The sequence below is a fragment of the Zingiber officinale genome, chromosome 6B, assembly GCF_018446385.1.
Source record: "Zingiber officinale cultivar Zhangliang chromosome 6B, Zo_v1.1, whole genome shotgun sequence".
Taxonomy (NCBI): Eukaryota; Viridiplantae; Streptophyta; class Magnoliopsida; order Zingiberales; family Zingiberaceae; genus Zingiber; species Zingiber officinale.
Genome location: NC_055996.1, coordinates 9,287,126 through 9,314,603, shown reverse-complemented (window position 1 = coordinate 9,314,603; position 27,478 = coordinate 9,287,126). Strand labels below are relative to the sequence as shown.

The following is a 27,478-nucleotide window of genomic DNA, read 5'->3' as shown; positions in this document are numbered from 1 at the left end:
AAACAAACAACTAAAAAAAAAAGATAGAAGAACCTCAAAACAATATGGATCGAATCATCTTCAAAAGAGTCTGAGACCGAGGAATACACCGGACTAACACTAACGGCTAACCACCTACCTAAAGACAACAAATTTCTTCAAAAGAGAGCAACGATAAAGGGGGAGCCTCAACCTACGAATCAAATACGATAAATAAGGTAAATAACCTTCCCTCTGATCAACTTTACAATGCAATTAAAATACATTCTAGTTTGTTACGTAAACTAAGAACCAAGTATATTAAATAGAAAAAATGTCAAAATTGATTTTGAAAATAAATTAGAAAATTTTTGCCTAAAAGAAAAACTTGAAAATTAATCAAATGAAATCTAAAGTTAATAGGCCAAATATATTCTTTGAAATTAAACTAGAAAAATTCTCTATGGGTTCAAATACGAATTTATTACTAACAAGATTTTTTTAACAAAATTTAAATTATGGAGGACTAAATTAGTATGTTAGAAATCATAGGAGTCAAATTATAAAATTATCAAAAAATAAGATTCCATGAAAATACTTAATAGATCTTAAAAATTAACTTGGTTGATGTATTGTCAAAATTATTCTTCTTAAATTTTTTGTACATTTTCTTTAGATTTAATTTTGTTTTAATAAACAAAAATGTTATCTGTAAGAAAAAATATTTCAAAAATTTAACAGTTAAATATTTTTTATAAATTTTCAATGAAAATCAAATTTTTAAAAACTTAAAATTTTTAGAGATTAGTTTTGAAAAAAAAACAAATTTAAATAAATGTTATCTTTTACCTGTTCTCAAAAATTGGCAAGTTACTTTCACTTATCAATCTATTTTAAAAATATTTAATTTTAAAAAATAATTATTTCAGTATAAAAATATTTATTTTAGTTATAATAAAAATAGTTTTCTCGTAAAAATTTTGTTATGGTCAGATTGATTCTATTTGATATTCATAAAAATTTTCAAAATTTTCAAAAATTAAAAAAATAAATTATTTTTGGTTAATCTAAGGTTTAATTCTTAAAAATTATTTTATTTATAAAATAATTTCAGTAAAAATACACAACATTACATCATTTATACAAAATCACTATAAAAATTTTCAAATTTTTTTCTACTATTTTCATTTTGATTTTATTTTTTATGTGATCAAAAGACAGAAGAAGTGTTAAATTTAGAGGAGACCAAATTGTAAAATTTCATGTCTTAAATTGTTTCAAATTATTTTAACATAAATCATATTTTGTTTGATATCCCTAACTTTAACTCGGGGTACTGCAAATAAAAAGAAGAAAATTATAAATACCTCGAGTTAGTTTTGATGTCGATCAATTAAATTAAGTTTGGTCCAGTGTATTTTTTATATCTTATGTCTAAGTGTACAAAAACTTAGAAACACAAGAAGTCGAGCGGAAGATACAGCGAATTAGAAAAATATTACGAGAAGTGGTCGACAGGCTCGGTACATCCGATGGACAAGGACCGATGGAAGATTACACTGGTGGAGTGAGAAGAATCCACGTGGCGCATTTGAGGGATGAGAAGCTGGGAGGAAACTTACTCGAGGAGAAGGTCGGAGTTGGATTCGAGTGAACTCAACTTCGGACTACCGAAGCATCACCCAAGCGCGCAAAGAAGTCGATGGTCAACTTAGAGCATCCTAGACACCTCCATTGATTGAAGGAGCCCAGATGCTCAAGGCGCCTCCGTTGTCTTGGGGCGCCTCGGAAGATGCCTAGGAATTATTACGAAGCATATAAGTAGTGAATTCCAGCTCAACACAACCGAGGCACCTCCGATAAATCAAGGTACCTCCGATGCCACCAAATTTGAAAGTGGTCGTTGTCGTGGAGATAAATTTAAGCGTGGGAGGCGCCCTAGATCAATGGAGGCACCCCGAGTTACCACGTCAGTAAAATGGTCATTTCAACCAGTACACTATAAATAGTACACTAGAGCTAGTTGTAATGTACACACTCGGTATTTCATTTTCTAAGCTCTGTATTTCGTTTTATGCTTTCAAATGTTGTAAGAGATTATTCCGCCTCCGACTTTGTCTAAGAATGAAATTGATAGTGCTTCTATAGTTTTGGATTAATGATCACTCAAATTATAATCAAATAAATTCTCTGAGTCCTTATTTGTTTTATGATTATATTTTATTTATATAATTAGTCTGTCATTGCTAGGAAGTTAGCAATAGGAAGAGTTAAATTCTTATTCCAAAAAAAATAAGTAAATATTTTTTTTTGAATAATGCATGAGTTTATTCCAATTATAATATTACTAGAGAAGGAACACCGTTGCTAAATTAAATTAAATTAAATTAAAAGTCGATCGCTAAACCTAACAAACTAATGTTTACTTATAATTCACAAATTAAACTGATTTGTCTCAAATATTAAACCATAGAATTATATAGAGCAAAATCATGTCATTTGTGCTAACCCTAATTAGCACACATTAATTAAAACGTATGTGATACAAAATCTATTTAAAATTTTTTTAGTAAGTGACCTAAAATAAGTAAATAGTGAGGTGTAAACCTGCAAGTTACTGCCTACTTATTTCACAATTTATTTATTTATTTATTTATTTATTTATTTATTTTCATATTTAAACAATATTTAGTGTTCCATTAATTAAATAACTAAAATAATAATTATGTAGGCAGGTTTAGTAACAAGGGCAAGTCCCCAAATGGATTCATTTAAAGAAGTTTGCATTAATTTAACTATTGTTACAAAATAATTAATTTTTTATCAGGCAATAATTAATTGGATCACCTCTAAAATTATTTATTTATTTATTTATTTTTAAAATATCAATTTAGCAACCATGTCACCATATCAAATTTAACCGATATTGTCATTATTTTTTTATTTTGATAATATAAAGTAATATTTTTCCACAAATAGCAAGTTGGAAAAGATATCATTTAAATTCAGTCATTTTCCATGTGCAATTTAATTTCCAAAAATATTAAATAAGTAGAATTATTCGAATTAATAATTCCCCGTTTTACATTTTACTTTTATAATACCGCATATGTATTATAATATCTTGCTGTAAAAATCGTAGTTAAAATGGCAACTTAAGAAACCAATCCGCTGCCATTTTTGGTAACAATCAATTCTTAGAATGAAATGAGCTTGCAGAATTTTTCCCGGATCGTGTCCAATCCTGACCCCCACCTTTAATTCTCCATCACCGTATCCGACGGTTAGATTTCTTCAATTAGTGTCAATTGTGAAATATGCGCGGCAGCGAATCCGGAGATACGCGTACTGCCTCGTTTTGTTTATATTAATCCCCCCGGCTCCCAGCCTTCCTGAATCGGCTGAACGGGATGATTCCTCCGTCAGATCTCCATCCGACGGTATATATGTCTCCGGTTCGATCGGGCCGGTCGAGGGGCAGAAACGTCATTTAGTGGTCCATTGTTCTCATATAGCAAAAGTTCATCGCGTCCTGGAGTCCTCTCCATATTTCTTTCCCCGTCGCCATCGCTGCGACGACGCAGTCGTCTTCAACCTTCGATCGGATTCCTTTCGGATGTAAGAGAATGATCTCGCATCCCTAATTTTTATCCTTTTTCGTGATTGGTTTTTTTGCGAAAGGAGGTTTTGTTTTGTTCTGTTCTGTTGGTTGACTGCGTGATGAAGAAGTCAAACTGACGGCGCTTGGAACTTTGACTTTGGTTTTAGTTTTAGTCCGTTGACGGCGAAGAGAAGTGGAAGCGTGCGTTTATTTTTTGATTCTGCTGCTATTTCTGCATGATTTGGGAGTTCTTCTGTGGGGGTTTTAAGTCAGAGATTGAACCTTTTGGGATGAAAAGTTTGTTTTTTTTGTCGATTGAATCTGATATTTATCTTGTTTTTTGACTCCTTTAATGGCTGATGGAAATATCGCTTCATGAATGGAATTGATTGAATGAATGATTATTTGGTCAGAGAGAAAGTAGCGAGATCATCATGAGAGGTCAGGAAGAGGAAGCGCCGACGACGAAGAAATTTGGAAACGTATCCGACAACGACAGATCCGAAATCTACAGCCAGGCGGGGGCAGCCGCGGCGGTGACTGCCGGAGAGTTGACTCCGCCAACGCAGCGTAGATTCGCTAGTCCTGGATTTGTTGCTAATGGCGGCCTCGCTCTCGGGCTGGTAATTAATTAATTAATTTATCTCGATCCATTTGAACGGCATTAATGGTTTTGGAGTTAGTTAATCTACGACGGCGCTTTGGTTGTCTTTTCATGGAGTAGCAATCGAACGTGGACGTCCAGAATAATGGGATGATGGCCGGCGTCGCCTCCGGGAGCGTCGGAAGCAGGGAAAATGCTGAATATTCCAGCAACCGGAACAGGGAAGACGACGACGGTAGCAGGTCGGGGAGCGAAAACTTGGACGCCATCTCCGGCGAGGATGCCGATCCGGGGATTAATAGTAGTAATCGTCGCCGGAGGAAGCGATACCACCGCCACACCCCGCAACAGATTCAAGAACTTGAAGCGTAATTAAGATGGATCGATCGGGGTTCTATTTGAGTTTATTTTCGATCGGCGCTTAATTATTTGACTTTCTTAATGTAGGATGTTTAAGGATTGCCCTCACCCGGACGATAAGCAACGGCAGGATCTCAGCCGGCGGCTCCGCCTGGAGCCCCGGCAGATCAAGTTCTGGTTCCAGAACAGGAGAACGCAAATGAAGGTGTAATCATATAATTGCGCCTCGATTTCGCGTTAAATTTTGGATTTTGAGGTGATATTTAGGTTAAAAATTGGATTTTGATTTGGTAATTTTGCAGACGCAAATCGAGAGGCACGAGAATTCGATACTGCGGCAGGAAAACGACAAGCTGCGAGCTGAGAACGTGCATTATCGGGACATGATGATCAACCCCCGGTGCCCTGATTGCGGCATGCCGGCGACGCTCGGCGAGATCTCGCCGGAGGAACAGCAGCTCCGGATCGAGAACGCCCGACTCAAGGAGGAGCTCGACCGCGTCTGTACCCTCGCCGGCAGGTTCATCGGCAAGTCGTTCTCTTCCTTGTCCGTCCCGGCGGCAACGCCCATGAGCAGCATCTTCGAGCTCGGTGCCTCCGTCGCGGCCGGCAACTACGCTGCCGGCGGGCTTTCCTTGGTTCCACCTTCGGTCGGCGCCCTTCATCCGGACTACAACGCGGTGGTGAACCCGATAATCCCGCCGCCGCCGGGGATGCAGGGGGGCGAGCGGGGTTTGCTTGTGGAGCTGGCTCTGGCGGCGATGGAGGAGCTCGTGGCCATCGCGCAGCTGGAGGAGCCGCTCTGGGTTCGCGGCTTTGACGGCGCGGCGGAGACGCTGAACTATGAACAGTACTGCAAGTACCGCCGGATCACCGGGCTGTCGCCGGTGGGATACACGCCGGAGGCGACCAGGGAGTCCGGGATGGTGCTCATAAGCGCCATCGCTCTCGTCGACACCATGATGGATGCCGTATGTTGCCATACAAAATTCAATTTTTTTTATTTCCGATTACAAAAAGAAAAAAAATCAAGCATTATTATTTCTGATTAAACGCAGAATAAATGGATCGAAATGTTCCCCTGCATCGTCACCGCGGCGACCGTCGACGAAGTCATAACCCCCGGCGTCGCCGGAACAAGAGACGGAGCGCTGCAAATCGTGAGCAAATAAATAATTAATCCACGAAATCGCATTTGATCTCATTAAATTCATCGATTAACGAAGATAATTTGTGATGTTTTGATTTTTAAAGATGCAAGCGGAGCTGCAAGTGCTGTCGCCGTTGGTGGCCGTCCGCGAGCTCCGATTTCTCCGGTTCTGCAAGCAGCACGGGGAGGGAACTTGGACCATCGTCGACGTATCCGTCGACAGCATCAGGAACGGCTGCGGGTTAATCCCGGCGAGCTGCCGACGTCTGCCTTCCGGTTGCCTGGTGCAAGATATGGCTAATGGCTACTGCAAGGTTTGAACTTTTCTTGGTCTGGATCGATCTCCGGCGGTTTACCGATCGATTTATGGATGGTATAGGTGACGTGGGTAGAACATACCGAGTACGACGAAGAGCAAGTGAGTCAAATGTACAAGCATCATCTACGCTCCGGCACAGCCTTCGGCGCTGGCCGGTGGGTCGCCGCCCTGAGGCGCCGCTGCGAGGTCGTCGACCTTCTCACGTCCTCCATCGCTCGCCGCGACCTCGACACCGGCATGATGCTTGCGCAACTCAGCATGCTGAAGCTGGCGCAAAGGATGACGCGGGCGTTCGCTGCCAGCGTTTGCTCGTCGGCCGTCGGGGAGTGGCGCAAGTTGGAGCAGGATAATCACATCGCCGTCACCGCGTTGGTGGCGACATCGAGCGTGATGACGAGGAAGAGCTTTCCGGAGGCAGGAGAGCCGCCGGGTATTGTGCTCTGCGCTTCGACGGCGGTGTGGATGCCGGTGGCGCAGAGGCGGCTGTTTGATTTCCTCCGCGACGAGAGCTGCCGGAGCCAGTGGGATGTGCTCGGAGACGACGGCCCACTTTACAGGATGACTCACCTCGCCATGGGACACGACGCGGCCAACGCCGTCGTCCTCCTCCGATCCGCCGTAACTAATCGATCGATCCTTACTCAATTAATCCTCTTCGACAATCAATCTAAATGGCATCAATTATTTTCCAGGCGGCACAGCAACTGATCATTCAAGAGACGAGCATCGACGCCTCCGGCGATGCGATGGTGGTCTACGCGCCGGTGGACGTGGGGTCGATGCACCAAGTGATGAACAACGGCGGAGACCCGGCGCACGTGGGGCTCCTCCCGTGTGGCTTCGCCATCCTTCCAGACGCGATGGGCGGAGCCGGCGGGCTGAACTCCGGCTCGCTGCTCACCGTGGGATTCCAAATCAGCCACCGGACGGCGAGTGTGACCCCGGAGGCGGTGGAGATGATCAACGGCCTCGTCTCTCACACTCTGCAAAAGATCCAAATCGCCCTCAATATACTTACCAATTGAGATGATCGATTTGTTTAAGAATTAAATAATCAATTGGAGTCGATGGGCAGCAATTGAATCGACTCCAACTCAAACCCAAAATTTTGTCGTGTTCTTCTTAGAATTTATTCAGCTCATGCTCCATCAATTAATTTCCTGCATGTTTATATATATTTTTATCGATTGATTTCAAGACAATTATTGTATGGACAAGCTTCTATTTAAATTTATGATAGTTTTTCTTTATCTATCCTAGAAACACATTTATTTGGATGTTAACATTTTGGAAAGAAAGAAAGAAAAAAAAAGATAGATAGTTCATCAAAGTACCACACCAAGAACTGCACAATCTAAAAGTAATCTCTTTGGTCATCATAGAAACTCAACAATAGCTGGTGTACAAACACAAGCTCTTTATAATTTACAATTGAGGAGACTAACAAAATTCCGTTTAATCAAATCAATGCTTAGAGAAATAGATGAACAATTTGTCAAACACAGTAGGGATTACCAATAAACAGAGAAAAGATGAAAAAAAAAAATCTATAATCTTGATTTTGTGGTGAGATAAGCAAGGAACTGGCTTATTCTTGCAGAAGCACGATACTGGTTTCAACAATGCTTCACCCAGTAGAAAGAATGCTTTCGGAGATGCTTCCAAGTTTGCCGACAGATGATGTATGCATCATACCACCTTTCTCTAGAATAGTAGATAGAAATGTAGAAGTTAAAATCTTTTGCTAGTACATTCATAATCTTTGAATTGATAATTAAAAAGATGAAAGTATTTTAGCCCCGACATGAAGCCTGAAACACCTGTAGAATTTGAGAGGAAAGTATTAAACCATATTACATCGTGATGACGAATAATAATCTAAATCTAGAATACCCAAGCCGGGCTACACACACTTGACTCATAATGTTTATATGGTAAACAATAACAAACATAACAAGAATGTCGCCCTACAGTAAAAGACAAGTGAAGTCATAGTCGCAACTCTGGATAAGGTTAAAACATGTTATGCTACATTCCTCATTCCATGGACAAATGAACACAAAGATGTAAGCATCCTGAAGAATGAAATTCTTACCTGCAACTTCATGATTTAATTGTCTTGTACTCAATCACCACATTGCTTCTTTAGCACCAGATTTTCCCTTCTAGTAAACTGAAATATGTCAAATTCTTGTGAGATGAGGAGCTTATATGGCTGCAATTTTTTGATACATCATTGACTCAAATAATATGGGAAACTTGATGTCTCATAAGGTGATGTTTTCACCGCCGGCCACTGTATGCCGCTTCAGAGTTTGTTGGCAACAGTCAACCTTACTGGCATCTTACTCTTCTTAGCTTTCGGCCTGGAGAATCCGATTAGGCTTGTAACCAAATTGTCTCATACTCATTGTAATCTCATCCAAGAGAGTATAAATCTCTTCAAACTGTGGGTGTGATTTATCCTCCACAAGGAATTTGTGCATATTTCCGTCCAACTCAATAATGCTGTAACCAGCTGACTTTCTGTGTTGCTTTCCTTTCATCAGTCTCCAAACATTTGCAACAGAAGCCCACCTCCCTAATGAAGCATACACATTGGAAAGAATAACAAGGTTTCCTGAATTCAAAGGCTCAAGTTTATATAGGAATTCAGCAGCAATTTCTGCTAATTGGACGTCTCGATGAAAGCTGCAAGCTCCTAGTAGAGCACCCCATATAACTGAGTCTGGCTCCATTGGCATACTAGTTATCAGACTGTAGGCTTCTTTTGTATATCCAGCACGCCCTAATAGATCGACCAAGCAACCATAGTGTTCCAATTTAGGAGTAATACAAAAGTCCTTTTCCATGGAATCAAAGAAAAATTGTCCCTCATCTACAAGTCCTCCATGAGTGCAAGCCAAAAGAACACCTACCAGTGTAATGTCATCGGGGCTAATTCTTCTTGCCTATCGTCAACGATCAGTTTGTTAATAGGATCAAAAATGAAAGCCCAAATAGAACAAAAGATGAACAGTAGAAACAATAAGATAGGACAGATATTTATCCAAAAACACTTAGATTGCTTCTTACAAAATAGGAAAAGAGCCCATCGATTTTATTACCTTAAGATCTTTATTTCACAGGTATTTTTGAAGTATGTTTTGCATGTTCAACACAATATTTCAGCAAGTTATATAGTATACCCCTTTAAATAGACAGGGTAAAACATAGTAAGGTTATTTTGATGCATATCATTCTTTAAAAAATTCATTTGGTGCATATCAGCATGCAACAATTGGGAGAATAATTAGCATATATGCATTTATAAACATCGTAACTATTCCATTAATCAAGGATAGAAGAAACAATGAGGTTAATCGACAGCAAAAAAAAAGTTTGAGAGATAGAAACAGCTGCAAAATTAGACTTTGTTGCACTTGAAAAAGGCATGGACTTTCAAACTAAACAAAGGTTAATCCATGTTGTGTACCTGCAATTCCTGGAAAAGCTCCAGACTTTCATGCCACTTCCCGTGCACTGCCAGTCCCATGATCATCGTATTATAAGAACACAAATTTCTGATCACGCCCATTTCATCAAACACCTTCTTTGCATGCTCGATGTTGCCACATTTTGCGAACATTTCTAGCAGAGCATTGCACACAAATACGTTGCGAATCATCCCGTTGTCCCGTACATATGCCTCAATTTTCATTCCCAGTTCCATCGCCCCAAGATGCGCGCAGGCCGGCAGCACGCTTGCAAGCGTGACCTCGTTAGGCTTCACCTCTCCTTCCAGCCACATCCTCGAGAATACATTGATAGCCTCCTCGTACCGCGAGTTCTGGGTGTACCCCGAGATCATTGACGTCCAGGAGATGACATTCCTGAACGGCATCGCGTCGAACAACTCCCTGGCCTTGTCCAGATCACCGCACCGGAAGTAGCCCCGGATCATGGAGTTCCATAGGGCGACGTCACGCGTGGGCATTTCGTCGAACACGCGTCGGGCGGAGTCGAAGAGGCCGGACTTGGCGTAGAGGTCGAGGAGGGCGGTGGCAACGAAGGCGTCGAAAGGGAAGCCGGAGAGAATGAAGCGGGCGTGGAGGGCGCGGCCGTGGCCGGGGCGGGCGAAGGCGGCGCAGGCAGAGAAGAGGAATACGAAGGTGTGCGGGTTTGGAGAGCGGCGCATGCTGACGAAGAGCTCGGCGCAAGGCTCGAATGAGGCGCCGCCGCCGCGGGCGTAGGCCTGGAAGAGCTTGTTGTAGAGGAAGGTGGAGGGTGGGGTGGGGTGGGAGAGAAGGAGGGCGTGTGCATAGCGGAGGTTGGGGCTGGGGAGGTGGAGAAGCTGGAGGACGAGCGCCTGGATGTCGTCGACGCCATTGCGGAGGACGAAGCCATGAATCTGCTTGATCCGGTTCATTTGGACCAGGCCAAGCCTTGTTGCCTGTCTCGCCCAAACAAACACACATCTCTCCCGAATCGAATCGATCACCTCCAATTTATAGTAGCGCCTAAAGAATTTGAATTAGGTAAATTACTGAACTACGTCACGTATCTAAATTTTAAAATTATCAAATTATATATCTCATTTCACATTTATCGCAATCAATTACTACAATGTATCTATTTTAGCTTCTGCCTTTAACTCAATCGATTGCTACAATAAAATTGGGTAGCAATCAATTCAGGTTATAGATCAATTGTTACACGCTAACTATCAATTAAAAAATCTATTTTATATTGAAAAACTTATTTTTATCAAATTAATATTTAAAAATATAAAATATACTTACGGTATTATTTTATATCATTCTAAGTCCATAAATCTATTTCGATTAAAATTAATTGATTAACCTAGAAAATTTGGAATGATATGAAATTAAGTTTTATGTGTTCTTCTAATTTTTTCGATTATATTCATATCCTTAAGTATCAATTTAACTCAGAGTAATAATTTTTTTTAACTCGAATATATTTAAAAAAAAATTGATACGTATTCAAAAAATTATTACTTTTAATATAATGTGTTAAATTAATGTTTGAGATTATGATTATTGATCCGACGATATGGAGGGGCCCACCCGATAGAGGTCGGTTGCCAGATGGAGGTGAGAGTCAAGGCAGTCAAAGTTTAGGTATAATATAGCCAAGTGGAGGATAATAGCATTGGCGGGTCAGGCGATCTGGCCCTCGACCTAGAGGAGAAGGTTTCGGTCCGACCCCACCTTTGACTCGGGGAGGTGTCAAACAACCGACACTCAATGGAATGTTGGACGCCAGGAGGAGGAGAAGATATGCAAAATCTGAGTCGATCAGCTACCCCGCTCGGCCAGGACTCGACACAGATTCAGCGGAGTTCCGGTCGAACGGACATGGTATAGGCGTAGCGGACCTCCGACCGAGCGGACGCGGCACAGACGCAGCGACGTTCTGGCTGAGCGACTAACCCGCTCGGCCCAGCAACAGACCCACTGTGTTATCTCTCGACATCCTTTTGGGAATGAGTGCCGCTGACATAGGCATGGTCGACAGGAAGATCGTACGACGGAAACTTCCACAATCACATCAGAGATATGTTCGACTTGTTAAGATATTATGTCAGGGACACTTTACTGACAAGTCTTTTCAGGGGAAACATCGCGAAGCGTGCTCACTTGGAGAAGCGTGCACGGCGCACTACAGGAGCTCTATATAAAGGGGGTCCAAGCATCGGCGAAGGTACGCGATATACATTATTTGCGCTACAATGTTCATTCTTGTTGTTGCTCTGCCTTCTACATCATCGTCGATGACTAACTTGAGCGTCAGAGAGCCAACGCCGGGGGCTCCTTCCCTAGCTCAGTACTAACGTCATCTGTTTTGTATGGCGAAGCGAAGTCTACAAGCGGTCAGTGGGAGCGTCACATCCCCAGCTTTCCATCTCATCAACTTTTAGACTGGATCAATTATAATAAAAAAAAACTAGATGAAAACATAGACATAGTTTCATGTCATTCCGATCTCTCTAGGTCCATCAATCAATTTCGGCCAAAATTGACTAATGGACCTAAAGAGCTTGTAATCACATAAAACTATATTCTATATGTTAGTCTAATTTTTTTAATTATATTGATACCCTTAAATATCAATTTGACATAATATATGTAGGGCGATGATATTTTAAATACGAATAAGATTTTTTTTAAATACATTTATATTTGAAAAAAAGAGCTTGGATACACTCAAGGAAAAATCTAAAGGAAAACTCTTAGAGTGCGTTTGGTTCAAGTTATCATGTATAATCTTAGTTATGTGATTATCAAATAATCACATAACCAAGGTTATGGGAATAAAACATAACCAAATGTTGTTTGGTTCAAGTAATGCAACAAAAACTTATTTATTTGAAGGTTTTAATGAATACCTTAGTGTAATATTTTACCGTATTACCCTCAGTTACAAAATCAACTATACATATTATTATTATTATTATTTTTTTTTTATGTTTTTTTTACTTTTCTTTCTCTTGTATATTTTTTTACTTTTTTATGTGTTTTTCTTATTTTTTTAATGTTTTTATATATTTTTTATATTATTTATATTTATATATATATATATACATTTTTTAATTTTAGTTTTATTTATTTATTTATTTATTTTTTAAATTTTAAAAAAAAAATATTTTTTTTTTTTTTGAAAATTTTTAAATTTTTTATTTTAAAAAAAAAAATTAAATTTAAATTTTTTATTTTTAAAATTTCTATTTTTTTAATTTTTTTTTAAATTATTTATTTTTAAACTTTTTAAACATTTTTTTTTTACATTTTTTAATATATTTTTTTTTACATTTTTTCTTTTTCCCATGTTTTTTCTTATCGGAGGGTATTTTTAGTAAAAAAAATTTATTAACCCCGGAATCAAGAAAAACTTTAGTTTTCTGGGGTTTTCTGATTCCAGGCTACATGATCCTTTTGTTGACGTGTCGGGCATGGAACATTACTCGGAAAATCATCAAATACCTAAACCAAACAAGATTTTTATTGATAAACTTGGATGGATAACTAAGGTTATAAAAAATAACTCCGAACCAAACACACTCTTAAGGATAAACGCATAAATGATGGGACCCACAATTTCACTTTTTGTGAGTCCCATCATTTATGTGTCTATCCTTAAGAGTTTTCCTTAAAAATATCATTTTTCTTGAAAAAAATACTGCTCTCAATATAGTGAATCAAATTGATATTTAAAGACATTAATATAATTATGAGAACTAGATAACCTGATTCCAAACCATTCCGAACTCTTTAGGTCTATCAATCAATTTTGATTAATATTGATCAAAATCGACTGATGGACCTAAAAGATTTTAAATGATATGAAACAAAATTCTATATATTCGTGTAATTTTTTTTTATCATATTTACGAACTCAAATATTAATTTAACATACTACATTGACAATATTAATTTTTTAAATATAAAATAAATTATTTGAAGAGTATATCTGAATAAATGCGAAGAAGCACAACGGGCATGGAGTATCCAATTTGATAATTTTAAAACTTATATACGTGATTGGGATATTCGAACGTTCGGGAATTTATCGATTTGAATTTGTGCAATAATAATTATTAAAAGGATTTAATTTTGCAAATTTTATTTTAAATATATAATTATTTCGCATTTATAATGAGAGCGAATCAAGATTTGGTGGGGTCTCCGGAACAGGGAGGCATTGCAACCTCCTCCACTAGTTGAGATATCCGGCGCCACCTCTCCAATCCCCACTCCTCCCATGACTCGATATTTTCCCCCAAATCTTTCCATTTCCTCGTTTCTTCCGATCCGCCATTGTCAAATCCTACCGACGTAGTGCGCAAGCAAGTAGCAATCGGAGCAAAAATGCTTGCTTCTGCCGCCTTGAATCCAAGTTGCTCCTTCTCCCGACCCCGCTGGCCTTCTGACTCGATTCGCTTCCATTCCTCGACTCCGGCGGCCGCTGCCTCCTTTGGATCTCACCCCCGCTCCGCCTCGCGCAGCTTCCGCGTCAGAAGTGCCGCCACTAAGCCTGCGAAATCTCCTGGTACGCTCCATCAAGTTCCAATCCGCTTGGCCTATTTTATCGAGTTGGTGACTTGTTACTGCGTCTTGTTTGGATGCAGCCGAAGAAGATTGGAAGATCAAACGCGAGGTTCTACTTCAGAAGAGGGTATCTGTCTTCTCTGCCTTAATCCATCTTTATTATTCCCTTTGACCGATAAAATACAATTTTATCCTGGGTTTAAGATGATTAAAATCATCGATCTACTGCGAGATGCGTCTAGGGTTTCTCCGATGGCGTAGTTTGTTTGCGATCAGTAGTAGTAGATAGAGGGGGATTCTATCATTTTATTTCATCTTCTCCACAGTTTGATCTCCAATGTTTGAAATAAGGATGAAATCTTTGATGAAAATTACCACAATCTTGTCAAAAAGGTCATTTTTTTCTATTCTTTCTTTACAAAGATCTTAATTTGTATCTTGTAGAAGTATATTTGGTGACTTTCACGTACACATTCAAACCACCTCAATGTCTAATTGTATGATTCTTGCAGGTTCGCAGTGTTGATGTAAAGGAAGCCTTGCGTCTTCAAAAGGAAAACAATTTCGTTATTTTGGATGTCCGGCCTGAAGCAGAGTTTAAGGAGGTATACTTTGTTACTCAAACTGAAACCTATAGTTGATTTTATCTTATAAAAAGCATTGTTCATTGATGCAAACGTGTGTACCATGTCCTTAGACGAACTAAGTTTTGCACACGCTCGGTATATTTCAGGTGGTTGATTCTTTTTCATCGATGTTTTGTATTTTCTAGTAGTGTTGTTCAAATCTTTGGACCTATGGAAATTCGGAAAAGGAATAGCCTCCCACAATGCCTTGATCAGGTCTTCTTCCTCAATAATTAAGTGAACTCTAAGAGAAAACCGTAATTGTGGTTCCCGTTAAGTTGCTTTCTTGTTTAAAAGTCGAAAACTGCCATATGGCAAGGCTTGAGATGGTTTAAATTTTGGCTTCGACTAGCCGGTTCATATTTTGCGTGACATTACATGAATAGTTTCTACTCTTAGACTCATGCTTATTTGACTGTTTCATTAACAATAAGATCCATATAAGCATATCACTACCAAATCGGTCTGACGACTTATTGTTATAACTGTTGTGGAAGCATGAGTTGATGGTTCTGTTTGAAATCGTCAAATCTTCAGAAAGCAATTATTATTGCCACCATGTATCTGAGTAAATCTTATGCTGAAGAAATCTTCATCTTTCTGTGGTTTGGAATCTGATTCCCTAGATGACTCTTCAATTTCTTTAGGCTCATCCACCAGGTGCTATCAATGTACAAATATACAGGCTTATTAAGGAATGGACAGCATGGGATATTGCTCGGCGTGCTGCTTTTGCTTTCTTTGGCATTTTCGCCGGCACCGAAGAGAACCCTGAGTTTATGCAGAGTAAGCTATCTCTTGTCACACAGCAACATTCTTCCTACTGAACATTTTGCGAAATTGCAGATGAATGTTCTGTTATCAAACAGGTGTGGAGTCCAAACTTGATAAAGATGCAAAAATCATAGTAGCGTGTTCCACTGGAGGCACCATGAAGCCATCACAAAGTCTTCCAGAAGGCCAGCAATCAAGGTAACTTGCTATCATCAATAAATCAATTTTATTCATTTTAAAATTGCACAAAAAATACGAGGAACCCAACCTGTGAATTTGTAGATACGAGGAAAACTACTGTAGGAGATAACAACCGACGACTGACTAACATAAAAATCAGCTTATCTATTTGTTCTTTTTCTTGCTTGCTAGTGTTTCAAGAGGCTTGTAATTTGTTCCTGCAAGATTACAGAGCCAAGGCTTGGAGTTGAACTTTTAGTATAGTAAAATTTGTGATTCTTGATAATAGCAATTTGTTTCCCTCTACAGGTCCTTGATAGCAGCATATTTGTTGGTGCTAAATGGTTACAAAAATGTGTTTCACCTAGAGGGAGGGCTCTACAATTGGTTCAAAGAAGGGTTACCAGCCGAACCAGAGAAAGAATGAGTCCAAAGTGTAAAAATTCTGTGTCCCCTATGGTTTATTTCGTTTCATGAAAGATTGTAGTTAGACATATTAATCAATTCTCAATGGTGAAATCTCAAAGGCAGCTCATTGTGTAATCTTCCAATTGGTGATTGCTATATAAAAAGATCCTAAGCACTGTCATTGTGTTAATTCGTGCTGTGGTTGGATGAATCAAGCACCTCCTTGATTATTCACGATGGAAGAAGTCATCTACGATTACATATACATGTGCTGTTCTACGAATGAGAACTAAGCAGATTCAAGAAGAAGAAGATTCAAAGTTTTCCACTCAAACACTATACAGACTAATCTATTTTAAGCATTGCAATGCTCTTCTTCCTCCATGAGAAGGAGATTATTGCTTCGTTGTTCGAGTTTGCGTTGCAGACTTGCAGGTGGGTTTATTCACTCAGAGGACCAAAACTCCCACCACTGCGGATTGCTGCACAAGAACTGATCGGAAGGCCAGTTGGTGGCGGTGGAGCAAAACTGCGGCTCTTCCGTCACTATCAAGGAGGAGTTCGCCGGTTGACCGCCGGCGCACAGGCCGTGCTCAGCCTGTTTAATTCCATCTCTGTTGCTTCCCTCCTCTGCTTTCTCCATCATTTCAGATAGCTCCCGCACCTGCCAAGCGTTCGACGAAATGACGAGAAATGCGGTGGTTGCGGGGGATGACAGAGAAAGGTGAGTTTTTCACCTGCTGTAGGAGGAGCTGCTTCTCCTTCTTGAGGCCGTCGAAGCTGGAGAGCAGAGCGTCGTACTCGGCCTTGAGCTTGCGGTACTCCCGCTCGAGCTGCTTCGCCTTCCACCGCGCCCGCTTGTTCTGAAACCAGATGGCCACCTGCCGGGGTTGCAGGCCGAGCTCGCCGGCGAGCCGCAGCTTCTGCGGCGGCTCCAGCTTGGTCTGCGTCTCGAACATGGTCTCCAGCGACTTGATCTGCTCCTGGCTGAACCGCTTCCTCCGTCGCTCCCCGTCCTTGCCCTCCTCCGCCTCCATCCAACTGCAGCAGTCGCCTTCCTCCGCCACCGACTGCTCCTCGCTCACCATTCCCGATCCTACCGCTCCCTGCAGCAGAGCAAAGCAGCCGAAGCTCCAAATTTGCTTCTTTTCAAATCCGGGCAGCTGGTTGAGGTGGATCGCGAGCCGCGTTGTCAACTGCGGTGATGGAGCCTTATAACCAATGGCAGCTGCTGGCGTGGGGGACTTACCTTTCGCCCATCTTTTTCCTGGCCTCCTCTCCGCTTGTTTCTTAGCGGCGTCCATGACCGTCTCTCCATGGGTGAGCACCACTGCGTATGCTGTCGCGGGGAGAGAGGAGATCGCGGTGTCGTGTCCCAGCTGCATTAATGGTGGTGTGACGTCACGCGTGTGACAGACGGTGGTGTGGCGGGTCGAGACAAGCGACATGGAAGCGGAGAATCAATGGAAAGGGGACGTGTCGATGGATCCGTGGTAGACGTGGCAGGAGCCAAGCAGCGACGCGGCTGTCCACGTCAACGGTTTTGGTGCGTAGGGGAGACCCGAGACGTGGTCCGCTGAACAACGGCTTTGCTTTTATTATTTTATTATTTTACGGTAATTTTAAAACTAAAATTTATTTTGTTTTCCCTAGAGTTTTCGAGCACTTCTATTAAAATTTATATTTATTTTTAATTAATAATTTAATAATACTTATAATTAAATATATTCTAGTTTAGATCCATTAATTTTGACGATCCTACTAAAGTTTACTTGCCAAAGTAAATTAAAAACATGTTCATAGTAAACAGTTAACCGTCAATAACTTCATTCTTAAATATCTGATAAATTAAAAAGATAACGCTATGGAAGATTATAATTAAATATTTTTACACCATTTTTTAGGCATTGATTAATGATGAGCAAACCAAATTATATGTAGCATTTTATTAATAAATATAATTTATAAACTTTATTTATAAATATTACTTATAAATATATACGTATTATCATTTAATTTAATGAGTTTAAATTTATTTAGTTGATCTTATTATTAAGTTGAATATCAAATTTGTTAACAAAATTTTTGTTTATTTCATTGACAGACTTTGGTGAAAGATAGTGAACATGTCGATTGTCGAGCTCCTATTTTGTTAACAATTCCAGGGAACATTTGGATATTTTTAAAACTCGTGGGGCAATCTGGAAAGGATGTGGACGTGTACTATATCTGACGTGTTTACTTGACCACGTCAGCACGTAAAAACCCTAATGTGACGGCGGGGTGAACCGTCTTGTCAGTGGGCCCCGTGACATGGGGCGTGGGTACACTTGCGTGTCCACTTTGCGTTTCGTTTATAGAGTTGGGCCAAAATGTTAAGAAGACCACATTATTGGGCCGTAATTTCGCCCCAATTAAAAACAAACAAACAAATAGAAATGTTTATATCATAATGTAACATAGTTCATCATTATTTAAATAAAAAAATTATCAGTAAATTTTTTCCTGAGTGATTATCTATTTTTAAAAAATGTATAAAATGTATATTTGTTAGTTGCTGAAAATCGACCTAAAATCATTATTTATAAGTAATGACATGATATGCTTCTCTTTTTTCAATTTTTGTGCCATTAACTTTTTATAAAATGAATGTTGAGTGGTGTTAATTTCATTATAAAGCAAGATCCACTTCACTTGTATTTTTTAAAAAAAATACACTAGCGAACAAAAGAAGAAAGGCACTATATATTTTTAAATAATAAATGATATAAAAATAATATATATTATTTAAACCATACCACACTCATAATTAAATAATGAATATGACATGAAAGAATGAAACATAGATGCACATAAATTCTATTTAAATCTATATATATATGAAAAACTGAGAAAAGAAATCCTAGCTACACTTAAAAGCCTTAATTAACAAGCAAAATTTGCAACCCTATAGTTACCTAGTTTAGTCAATGAAAAACTTATGAGTCTGTCCCATGTTCCACAAGAGCTTAAACTATGTAATATCAACAAATAGTCGATCTAAAGATTCTTAATGGACAATGTAGGATTAGTATGATGATATACATCATAACAATATGCCCTAATTTCATGGAACAAGATTCCTAGGTCAGCAACTTATACACCAACCAAAGTTACATTTAGTATATATCAAATCTAAAGCTATTCTTTAAAAATTATTATATTAAGTCTAAAAATACAAAAAAAAAAAAAAAATCCTTCTACCAAGAATCAATAGAAAGACCATAAATCCACCACTTGGCATAGTTCCCAATGCAATCTCTTCCTTGAAAAGAAAACTCATTGACGTATGCTCATACTCAAAACCCTATGAAGTCAAACATGAACAAGCCTCGATCCTCACAAACACTGCTTAAATCTCCTCCATGTAAAAATTAAACACTTTTGTATTTGACTAATTCTAATTACCCACTGAAAACAAAAAAGAAAGAGAAACTACTAGATTAGCTGTCTTTATTAAAGACCATAGATGTTGTATCAGATGACATCAACCTGATGCAACTGATATATCAGTGAAGTGAAGGAAGAAGAAGAAGAAGATCTAAGAAGCAAGCACTGCAGCAGCAACTGCCAGCTGATGTGATCCAATGGCAGTGTGAGGGACTCAGATTTGAAAGCTCTCTTCTTTTAATTTGTCAATATATGTATATTGTTATAACCTGTAATAATCCTCACACGAGCTAAGAACTGAGGAACACCACTGTCGCACGTGTTTCCATCTCCATGCAATATGTGAGGATTAATGGCAACCTCCAAGAATAAGATATCTGGTTTAATTGGTTCATTGAGGAAATACAGTAAAGAAAAGAAGATGCCGTGACCTTCTTGGAATTTGGAGGTCAAGATGCGTGATCAGACATCTTCTCCAGATGTTTAATTAATTGTATAGAAAGAGTGGCAAGTGAAAGAGAAAGAGAGAGAGGAAAAGAACAGTGTTCTTACCAGTGTTTAGTTTATGCTAATTACTAAGAGGAATAGGAAGAATTAATCATGCGTAGGGAAGAGAAAAGGAAGATCTGAAACGAGTTTAATTAACCTAAAAGAAAAACAGCAAGAAAGATCTGCAGGGAAGAGAACGAAAAAGCCCTCTTTTTTAGTGTAATGATGAAGGCCTTTTAGCCCTCATGTCAGAGTGATCAGAGGAAAAGAAGAAGAAGAAGTAAGAATATTTATCTCTCTCTATCTGATCATGCACATCACGACCACCATCATCACCCCAATCATCGACGACGACAACAGCATTAAAAAAAAAGAGAGAGAGAGAAGAAAAGAAAAACATCACCAGATTAAGCGGAGCAGGCGGCCGGCGCATGCATGGATGGAAGCCAAGGTTGAGGGGAATGAAGCCTGGTCCGAGATCCCGCCGGCAGAGACGAATGAGATCGATCCCCTGCGTGGCCTCGAGCCAGACAACATTCCCCACAAATAGAGAGCTTCGCGTGGCGGCGGCGGCGGTGGCAGGAGTCGCCCATGAGTCCCGGCTGGTTTCAAGGGGAGAGAGCAGAGGGGGGCGTGATGATGAAGGAAATGATTACGGAGAAAGGAGCAAACTAAATAGCAGTGGGAGGACTGTGGAGGAAGTGAGAAGAAGACAAGGAGGTGGATGGAAAAGTAAAGAAGCAGAGAGAGAGAGAGAGAGAGAGAGAGGAGCAGAAGCAACTGCAGCAGCAGCGAGCAGTAAAAGACAGAGGAGGAGGAGGAGGAGGCAAAAGCTACAGCTGGTGTGTTGTCCTCGCAACGACTCGGAAATGACCACGAAACCATGCAAACAGCCGCACCTGCTCCTGCGCACGTGATCGGGAGCATCTCTCTGGTAGGGTCAGAATTGGAATTTCAACACTTTAAATATATATAGATATATATATTAAAGGATTTGATACTTTCATTTATCAACTATTTTCAATCGAGTCCAGATACAATCATTAATTATGGAAAATGGACTTCTCCAGCTGCCAACATTCTATCATAAATAAATAATGAATAATAAAATTTATTTATTTATTTATTGAATATTAAAATATACATTCATTCATTCAGAACATATGGTGAATTGACGAGTCTCTGACCGCTGGTACATGTCAGCATTTAATCACCTATTCATTTTGAATTCCACATTAATTGGCTTTGAATTCATGATTCCCCATTTCATTTTCAAAATTTTCCAACATAGACAAAAGGGGCGGTCGATGAAGACATATTATAAATAGACGAGTTTGAATGAAAGCGATGTTATCAACAATCATAAATTATAAATTATAATTCCTTCGGATGAGTCTAATGGTTAATACATGAGGTATTGTCATAATGAGCTCTGAAGTTTAAATTTCGACAAAGTCGAGATAAATACCTCCTGTGACTTATCTCGGGAGCACTGGAGATGAGCGTATTCGTGTTTTACCACAATAAATTATAAATTATAATATTTCTAGATTAAGAGGGCTCATATCAGCTATTTTATCTAAATATTTTACATAAGTATTTAAAAAAAAAAATTGTATTAGTTATCCTAAATATTATCTAAATTTATATTTGATGAATAATGATTTTCTAAATTTAAGAACGAAACTTTTATCTTAAAAAGTAAAATAATGATTCTTTTCAATATCTCTCCTTCCACTCCTTTCATAAATATAATAATAAAAAAATAAAAAATAAAAAAAGTAAATAATAAAAAATTAAAGATAATAGAAATTTTAGGGTTGTTGATGATTATATGGGTGCTCTAATGGTGCGTCAAAATATATATTTTTTTAAGTTTTCAGACATTTAAAGATTAAATCTCAGCTTCCGTGGATTAAAGAATGAATTTTCCACAAGGATTTTCTGATTTGATCTGGTAAAAAATAATATGGGACGAATAGGTCACTTTAAAATTATTCTGAATAAATTGAAAATATGATATTAATTTAAATAATAAATAAATTATAAATTATAAAGCATGTGTCTCACGAATTCAATTTTTTTTATAAAAAAACATATTTTGCATTTGATTAGAAATAAATATTCTAGACGTCAAATGGGTGGGGATGGAATGATTGAAAATAAAATTTCAAGAACATAGAACATGGAAATTAAATGGCGGATAGTAAACATTTATATATATGTAAATAATAATAAATGGAATTTTACTCATCTACCCAGATTTAGTACGTATTTAAGTTTTAAAATTTAAAAAATAAGTAGTGCTTTTTTTATTATACCCTCTTTTCCATGTTTTTTTTTTCTGTACGTGCTCAAAATTTTCTAAATCCGTTTAAAAATTCACTATTTTAATTTTACGTTGTTAAATTCAAATTTGAGAACATAAAACTTGCACAAATATATTAATTTCGATTTGAAGTAATTCAAAATGCTTTAGATCGGTCCAGACTAAATTAGTTGATGGATATATGTCATTTAAAAAATTATTATTTTTTTAATCAAGGAAGCCCTAAAAATTTATTGGTGATATTAATTAATAAATATCATTATCTTAAGTCTTATGATGAACTCATAATAAATTTTATCAAGCATTTATAAATTTAAAAATTTGCTAGTCTTAATTTACAGTCGAATTTAGGTATGAGTATATAAATATATTAAAGAGTTGAAGAAGTATATTGATTTTGATGGAAAGTTATTTAAGATTTTTTAAGTTAATTTTATTTGAGATTAGTTGATGAACATAAAAAAAACTCTAAATCATTTCAAAATAAAATTATATTGCTTTTACAAGCCTATTTATTGTATTTATAGCTTTAGATCTAAATACAACAACCTAAGTTTGAGAGTAGTAAATTTATAAGTGAATAGAGTAAAATTTAAACTTACAAAGAAAGAAAATGTATAATTAAAAAGTGAATTATTTTTAAAATTTTAGAACTTGTATACATTAAGGTTACGTTTGGTTGGGTATAATGTAATTTTACTTGTAATGTAATGTAATGTAATCTTGATTACATTACATTACCAACGTTTGGTTGGATATAATGTAATTTTACTTGTAATGTACTGTAATGTAATCTTGATTACATTACTACGTTTGGTAATGTAATGTATGTAATCTTTAATTACAAAGATGATTACATTCTTTTATTTGGTGTCCATTATTTTTTATAAAGAATGTAATTCGTATTATTATAAAATGATAAAAATATCCTGCGACCTCTACCGATTGTCGCCGGAGCTTGCGACAACCAACGGTCGTTGTCGTTGGCCTCCTCCGCCGGCAACCGCCACCGGCAACCGGTGACGGCGACGATCGCCGGCGTCGGCCGACGGTGGTAGCCGGCGATGATCACCGGTGGTGGCGGTGGTTGGTGGGGCGACGACCAATGATGGTCGCCGGTGGCTGAGGCGGGTGGTGGTCGCCGGCGGCCGATGGTGGTCGTCGGCGGTGGTCGCCGGTGGGCGGCGGTGATCGGCGGTGGTCGCCGGCGGCCGACGGTGATCGTCGGCGGCTGACGGCGATCGACAGGCAGGGCCAACGGCGATGGACAGCGACAGCCAACGACAGTGGATGGCGGCCACGGTGGACTAGGGTTATATTCGACATTTAAATTTTGGTTAAACGGTGGCTTCGTAATGTAATCCTATTACATAGTATTTGCTTTATAATCCAGATTACAAAACTTCACTACCCTTTGTAATCCAGATTATATTATATTACAAGTTTAAAATTAAATCAAATAAAATAATCAACCTTGTAATGTAATCTTGATTACATTATAAGATAGATTACACTCTACCAAACATAACCTAAATGAATGTATAGTAAAAAATGATTTTCTTCATTATATAAAATAAAAATAAACTATAAAATTAGTTCTTAGTCAATCGTCAGGACAAGGAGAATATATAATGAAATAATTTTAAAAGATGGCCACCATGACCAGCAGGGCACTCATAAAATGCATAATACTAAGTTCACATAGTCAGTGATATAGTCAGGATTTTAAATCAAGAGGAATAATTTTTAAAAATTAATGTAGATCAATTTTTTTTATTCAAAAATTTAAATTTAAAATTTAAGTAGTTGAAAATGAACTTAAATTTAAAAATTTTGATTTTAGTCTTTAATTCAATTTGAAATAACGACCCGCCATTTATATTATACTCGAGTATAGTCTTTTCTAACCAAGGATCGATATTCATTTGAGTCGATATCAAATAGTGGTAGAGGAGATAGTGGGAGAAGAAGGTGGAGGTGAAGATGTCTTATTTAAAATAGATTTATCTCCCATCTTTTTAATTTACCATTAGTATAATATTTTAAAAGTATAATCATCTAATTTATTGATTAATTTTTTCTAATAATTAAAAAATAAATAATAAACAAAATGGATAGCAAATAAATAATCAGTAAATAAAAACATGAATATATAAAAGACTAACAGTATGTAGCGTTGACGAAGTGATGACTGGAGCACCGGCAACAAACGAAGACAGTGCTGACAATAGTAGCGTGATGTAACAACAATGTGAACAGTAGCGGTAGTAACATGTGATGAAGGATTTTGAAAGTAAAATAAGGGTTAAAAAAAATAAGAAGAGGATAAAAGGAGGAAGAAAAAAAACATACTAGAGAAGAAAAAATACGAGAGAGGGAAAAAATTAAATTAGATTTTTAATTGGATTTTATGAAAAAAAAAGTAAAAGATTTTTAAATTTATAGTTAGGTATTAAATTTTTTTTAATATATAATTTTTTTTTTCTAAAATTTGAGTGGGGCGGTCGCACACGGCATATGTAGCTACCCTTGCAGGCAGTCGAGTAAAATGTCGAAAAATAAAAATAAATTAAAAAAAACACGGAGTACGACTTGACATGCAGCAAGACCAAGATTAAACATCTCTTCCATCAATCCCAAATAGTCTCACGTGCCAATTTTGTCTGCATAAATAATTTTGGAAAAATAAAATTTCCTCTTTTTTTTAAATAATAAAGTATACTTTTGTCCTGACAGGTTTTTCATTAATAACTAAATATTTGTCAATTTTATCTTAATAATTTAATTTAATATATTTTGATTTGTAAGGCCATATAATTTATTATTTTATAGTAAATTAAAAAATATAAAATTTGGTTGACTCCAATTAAAGCAAATTATTCACTTCAATTGTTTTATTTTTTTTATTTAATTTACATAATTCATCAATTAAATTTGATTAAATCAAATGAACATACGGCCCAAGAAGGCCCGAAACATAGAAGCCCATCAGTATTTGGACTGGATAAAAGGGCTTCCATTTTAATATGGTATCCGAGTAAACTATTTATTTAAAAAAATGAACAAAAAATCTCATATTTCATCAAGAATTATTTTAAAATTTGATGGGAAAAAAAAAACCTCTTACTTGAAAATATTTTCCAACTAAAAAAACTCAAGATCCTTCTTGGCTATTAAAATTAAGCACCGCAAAAACAAGGTTATTTATTATACACAAGTGAAAGATAAAAGGTGTAAACAAGATTAATATGCACATAGCTAGGATGTGGTCACAAATGGGAGTGAATGGTGAGTGCAATGTGCAATGATTAACCAAATACTTGCAAGGTCATAGTCAAGGATGGAGCAAGGAAAAAGAGGTGGACTGGACTTTGGGTGTGAAAGGGATCAACTAAGGGAATTTTTTTTTTCAAAAAATAACATATAATAAATCTAATAGTGTAAACTTTTCTTTTACAATAGATAATAATAAAAAAAATTCTTTGCCCAAGACTAGAAAAAATAATAAATCCTAATAAAGAGAAGGGGTGCAATATTAAAAGTTTCCATGATGTATTATAAAATATTACATAAAATAAAACATCAAATATTTATTAAGTGCTTCAAAATTAATAAATTAATTTTTGTTCATCGCAACTATAATGTGTCCATATTTACTCAACTAAATCGGCTCAAAATTAATAATACATTTGATTATTACGTAGCTCATAATTTTTCGTTATGTACTCTTAGATTCTTCTGTCAAGCCCTGATTTATCTGTGGAGGGAGTGTAAGTATTTCGTAGTAGTTTTGATGTGATCAACCAAGTTAAGTTAGGTCATGTTATATTTTGATATCCTTATGTCTAAGTGTGCAGGAACTTAGGAGCACAGGAAGTTGAGCGAAAGATGCAACTAGCGAGAAAGACGACATGAAAGATTCGACGAGCTCGGTTCGTCCGAAGGACAAGGCACTGCGGAAGAATACGTTGGCGGAAGAGAAGGAGACACGCGACATTTTTGAGGGACAAGAAGTCATAGCGAAAGATTGCACGAGAAGGTCAGAAGATGGGTTCTGGTGATCCCTATTCCGGATGGCCAAAATCATCCAAGCGAACGGAGCTGGAGATCCGGAGGAAAAGTCAATCAAAGGTTGACTGAGCTCCAGGCGCCCGGACCCAGTCCGAGTTCCCAGTCGCGCACCTTGGTCAAGCTGGAACAACTCGGTTTGAGCGCTCGGACCTGGTCCAGGTGCCCGGACCAGAAAGTTTATCGTTTTGCCAACTGTCGCGATCCGTTACGATGGGGATAAAATTTTATCTCCCTTTAGGCACCTAAAACTCTTTCAGACGCCCCGATCAAGACTATAAATATAACCCTAATTCTAGAAGCTAAAAACAACACTTGTAATCGATCCTAATTGAGTTTAGCTTTGTAGTTGTGAGTTTTGACTGCTGTAAGATACTTCTCCACCTGAAAGAGACATTAATGAGCTTTCAAACATTTTTTATTAGCAATTCTCTGATTGTAAACCAAGTAAATTGTTATACCTCTTATGTTTATCTATTAATCAATTTTTTTTTTATACAAGTGCTTTATTTCTAAAGTTTCGAGAAAGATGTTTATTTTTATTGTGCAGGGTTATTCATCCCCCTCTAGCCGATAGCCAAGGGACCAATAGGAGGATCATTATCATCTTCGTCTGACCAATTATCTACTGCATCCCCCTCGTCCTCAACTATCATGTTATGCAAAATTATACACGTAAGCATGATATCCTTCAAGTTACTCTTGTACCAAAATCGACAAGGACCTCTGACTATTGCCCAACAAGATTAGAGCACCCCAAATGTCTGTTCAACATCCTTTCTTGTAACCTTCTATCTTTCCTTGAACTTCTTTCTCTTGGGATCCTGAGGGCACGGAAAGCTCTTGATGAAAGTAGCCATTGTGGGTATATCCCGTCCGTTAGATAGTATCCTTTTATATATTGTATGTCATTTATTGTCAAATTAACATTTGGTGCATTTCCTTCTCCTACATTGTTGAATAAAGGTGATTTATTAAGTACGTTGATATTGTTACGTGACCCTGTGATCCCCAAAAATCCATTCCATATCCACAAGTATGTCGATGTAACTGCTTCAAGCACAATTGTTGGGACTTTATGATTGCCTCGAATAAATCGACCTTTCCAAGTGGTCGGACAATTTTTTCATTC

At 37.7% G+C, this 27,478-nt stretch overlaps 4 protein-coding genes across 6 annotated transcripts; 2 read left to right on the top strand and 2 right to left on the bottom strand.

Moving 5' to 3' along the window:
- Positions 1–3,993: 3,993 nt before the first annotated feature.
- On the top strand, positions 3,994–7,017 carry LOC121990737 (homeobox-leucine zipper protein HDG1-like). The gene is made up of 8 exons (XM_042544815.1): positions 3,994–4,182; positions 4,284–4,531; positions 4,611–4,728; positions 4,826–5,494; positions 5,582–5,683; positions 5,778–5,987; positions 6,053–6,610; positions 6,685–7,017. The coding sequence occupies exons 1-8, from the start codon at positions 3,994–3,996 to the stop codon at positions 7,015–7,017; spliced, it is 2,427 nt and encodes an 808-aa protein (XP_042400749.1).
- A 394-nt stretch (positions 7,018–7,411) lies between these two features.
- Positions 7,412–10,457, bottom strand: LOC121991903 (pentatricopeptide repeat-containing protein At5g08510-like). 3 transcript variants are annotated; one of them, XR_006114764.1, is made up of 3 exons: positions 9,468–10,457; positions 8,088–8,943; positions 7,412–7,812 (listed from the first exon to the last, which is right to left on the bottom strand). XR_006114764.1 is itself a non-coding variant. In XM_042545982.1 (2 exons), the coding sequence occupies exons 1-2, from the start codon at positions 10,398–10,400 to the stop codon at positions 8,347–8,349; spliced, it is 1,530 nt and encodes a 509-aa protein (XP_042401916.1). In that variant the 5' UTR covers positions 10,401–10,457; the 3' UTR covers positions 7,822–8,346. The 3 variants fall into 3 exon arrangements, 1 of the variants encoding a protein (XP_042401916.1); XR_006114765.1 differs by having other exon boundaries at positions 7,412–7,696; XM_042545982.1 differs by lacking the exon at positions 7,412–7,812 and having other exon boundaries at positions 7,822–8,943.
- A 3,285-nt stretch (positions 10,458–13,742) lies between these two features.
- Positions 13,743–16,168, top strand: LOC121991902 (rhodanese-like domain-containing protein 14, chloroplastic). Its single transcript, XM_042545980.1, has 6 exons — positions 13,743–14,044; positions 14,124–14,170; positions 14,556–14,648; positions 15,317–15,455; positions 15,539–15,641; positions 15,933–16,168. The coding sequence occupies exons 1-6, from the start codon at positions 13,864–13,866 to the stop codon at positions 16,048–16,050; spliced, it is 681 nt and encodes a 226-aa protein (XP_042401914.1). The 5' UTR covers positions 13,743–13,863; the 3' UTR covers positions 16,051–16,168.
- Positions 16,169–16,233: 65 nt separating this feature from the next.
- LOC121991901 (homeobox-leucine zipper protein ATHB-12-like) lies at positions 16,234–17,699 on the bottom strand. The gene is made up of 2 exons (XM_042545979.1): positions 16,769–17,699; positions 16,234–16,695 (listed from the first exon to the last, which is right to left on the bottom strand). Exons 1-2 carry the CDS (start codon positions 17,477–17,479, stop codon positions 16,477–16,479), a joined length of 930 nt encoding a protein of 309 aa, XP_042401913.1. The 5' UTR covers positions 17,480–17,699; the 3' UTR covers positions 16,234–16,476.
- Between the last annotated feature and the right edge of the window lie 9,779 nt (positions 17,700–27,478).

Excerpts from the sequence above, each read along its gene's own strand:
- LOC121990737 (XM_042544815.1), top strand. The coding sequence starts at position 3,994 with ATGAGAGGTCAGGAAGAGGAAGCGCCGACGACGAAGAAATTTGGAAAC. Across the intron at positions 5,988-6,052 it reads TGGCTAATGGCTACTGCAAG|GTGACGTGGGTAGAACATAC; the intron begins GTTTGAACTTTT and ends TGGATGGTATAG. Across the intron at positions 6,611-6,684 it reads TCGTCCTCCTCCGATCCGCC|GCGGCACAGCAACTGATCAT; the intron begins GTAACTAATCGA and ends ATTATTTTCCAG.
- LOC121991903 (XM_042545982.1), bottom strand. The coding sequence starts at position 10,400 with ATGAACCGGATCAAGCAGATTCATGGCTTCGTCCTCCGCAATGGCGTC. Across the intron at positions 8,944-9,467 it reads AGCTTTTCCAGGAATTGCAG|GCAAGAAGAATTAGCCCCGA; the intron begins GTACACAACATG and ends CGTTGACGATAG.
- LOC121991902 (XM_042545980.1), top strand. The coding sequence starts at position 13,864 with ATGCTTGCTTCTGCCGCCTTGAATCCAAGTTGCTCCTTCTCCCGACCC. Across the intron at positions 14,649-15,316 it reads CTGAAGCAGAGTTTAAGGAG|GCTCATCCACCAGGTGCTAT; the intron begins GTATACTTTGTT and ends CAATTTCTTTAG. Across the intron at positions 15,642-15,932 it reads CCAGAAGGCCAGCAATCAAG|GTCCTTGATAGCAGCATATT; the intron begins GTAACTTGCTAT and ends TTCCCTCTACAG.
- LOC121991901 (XM_042545979.1), bottom strand. The coding sequence starts at position 17,479 with ATGTCGCTTGTCTCGACCCGCCACACCACCGTCTGTCACACGCGTGAC. Across the intron at positions 16,696-16,768 it reads AGCAGCTCCTCCTACAGCAG|GTGCGGGAGCTATCTGAAAT; the intron begins GTGAAAAACTCA and ends AACGCTTGGCAG.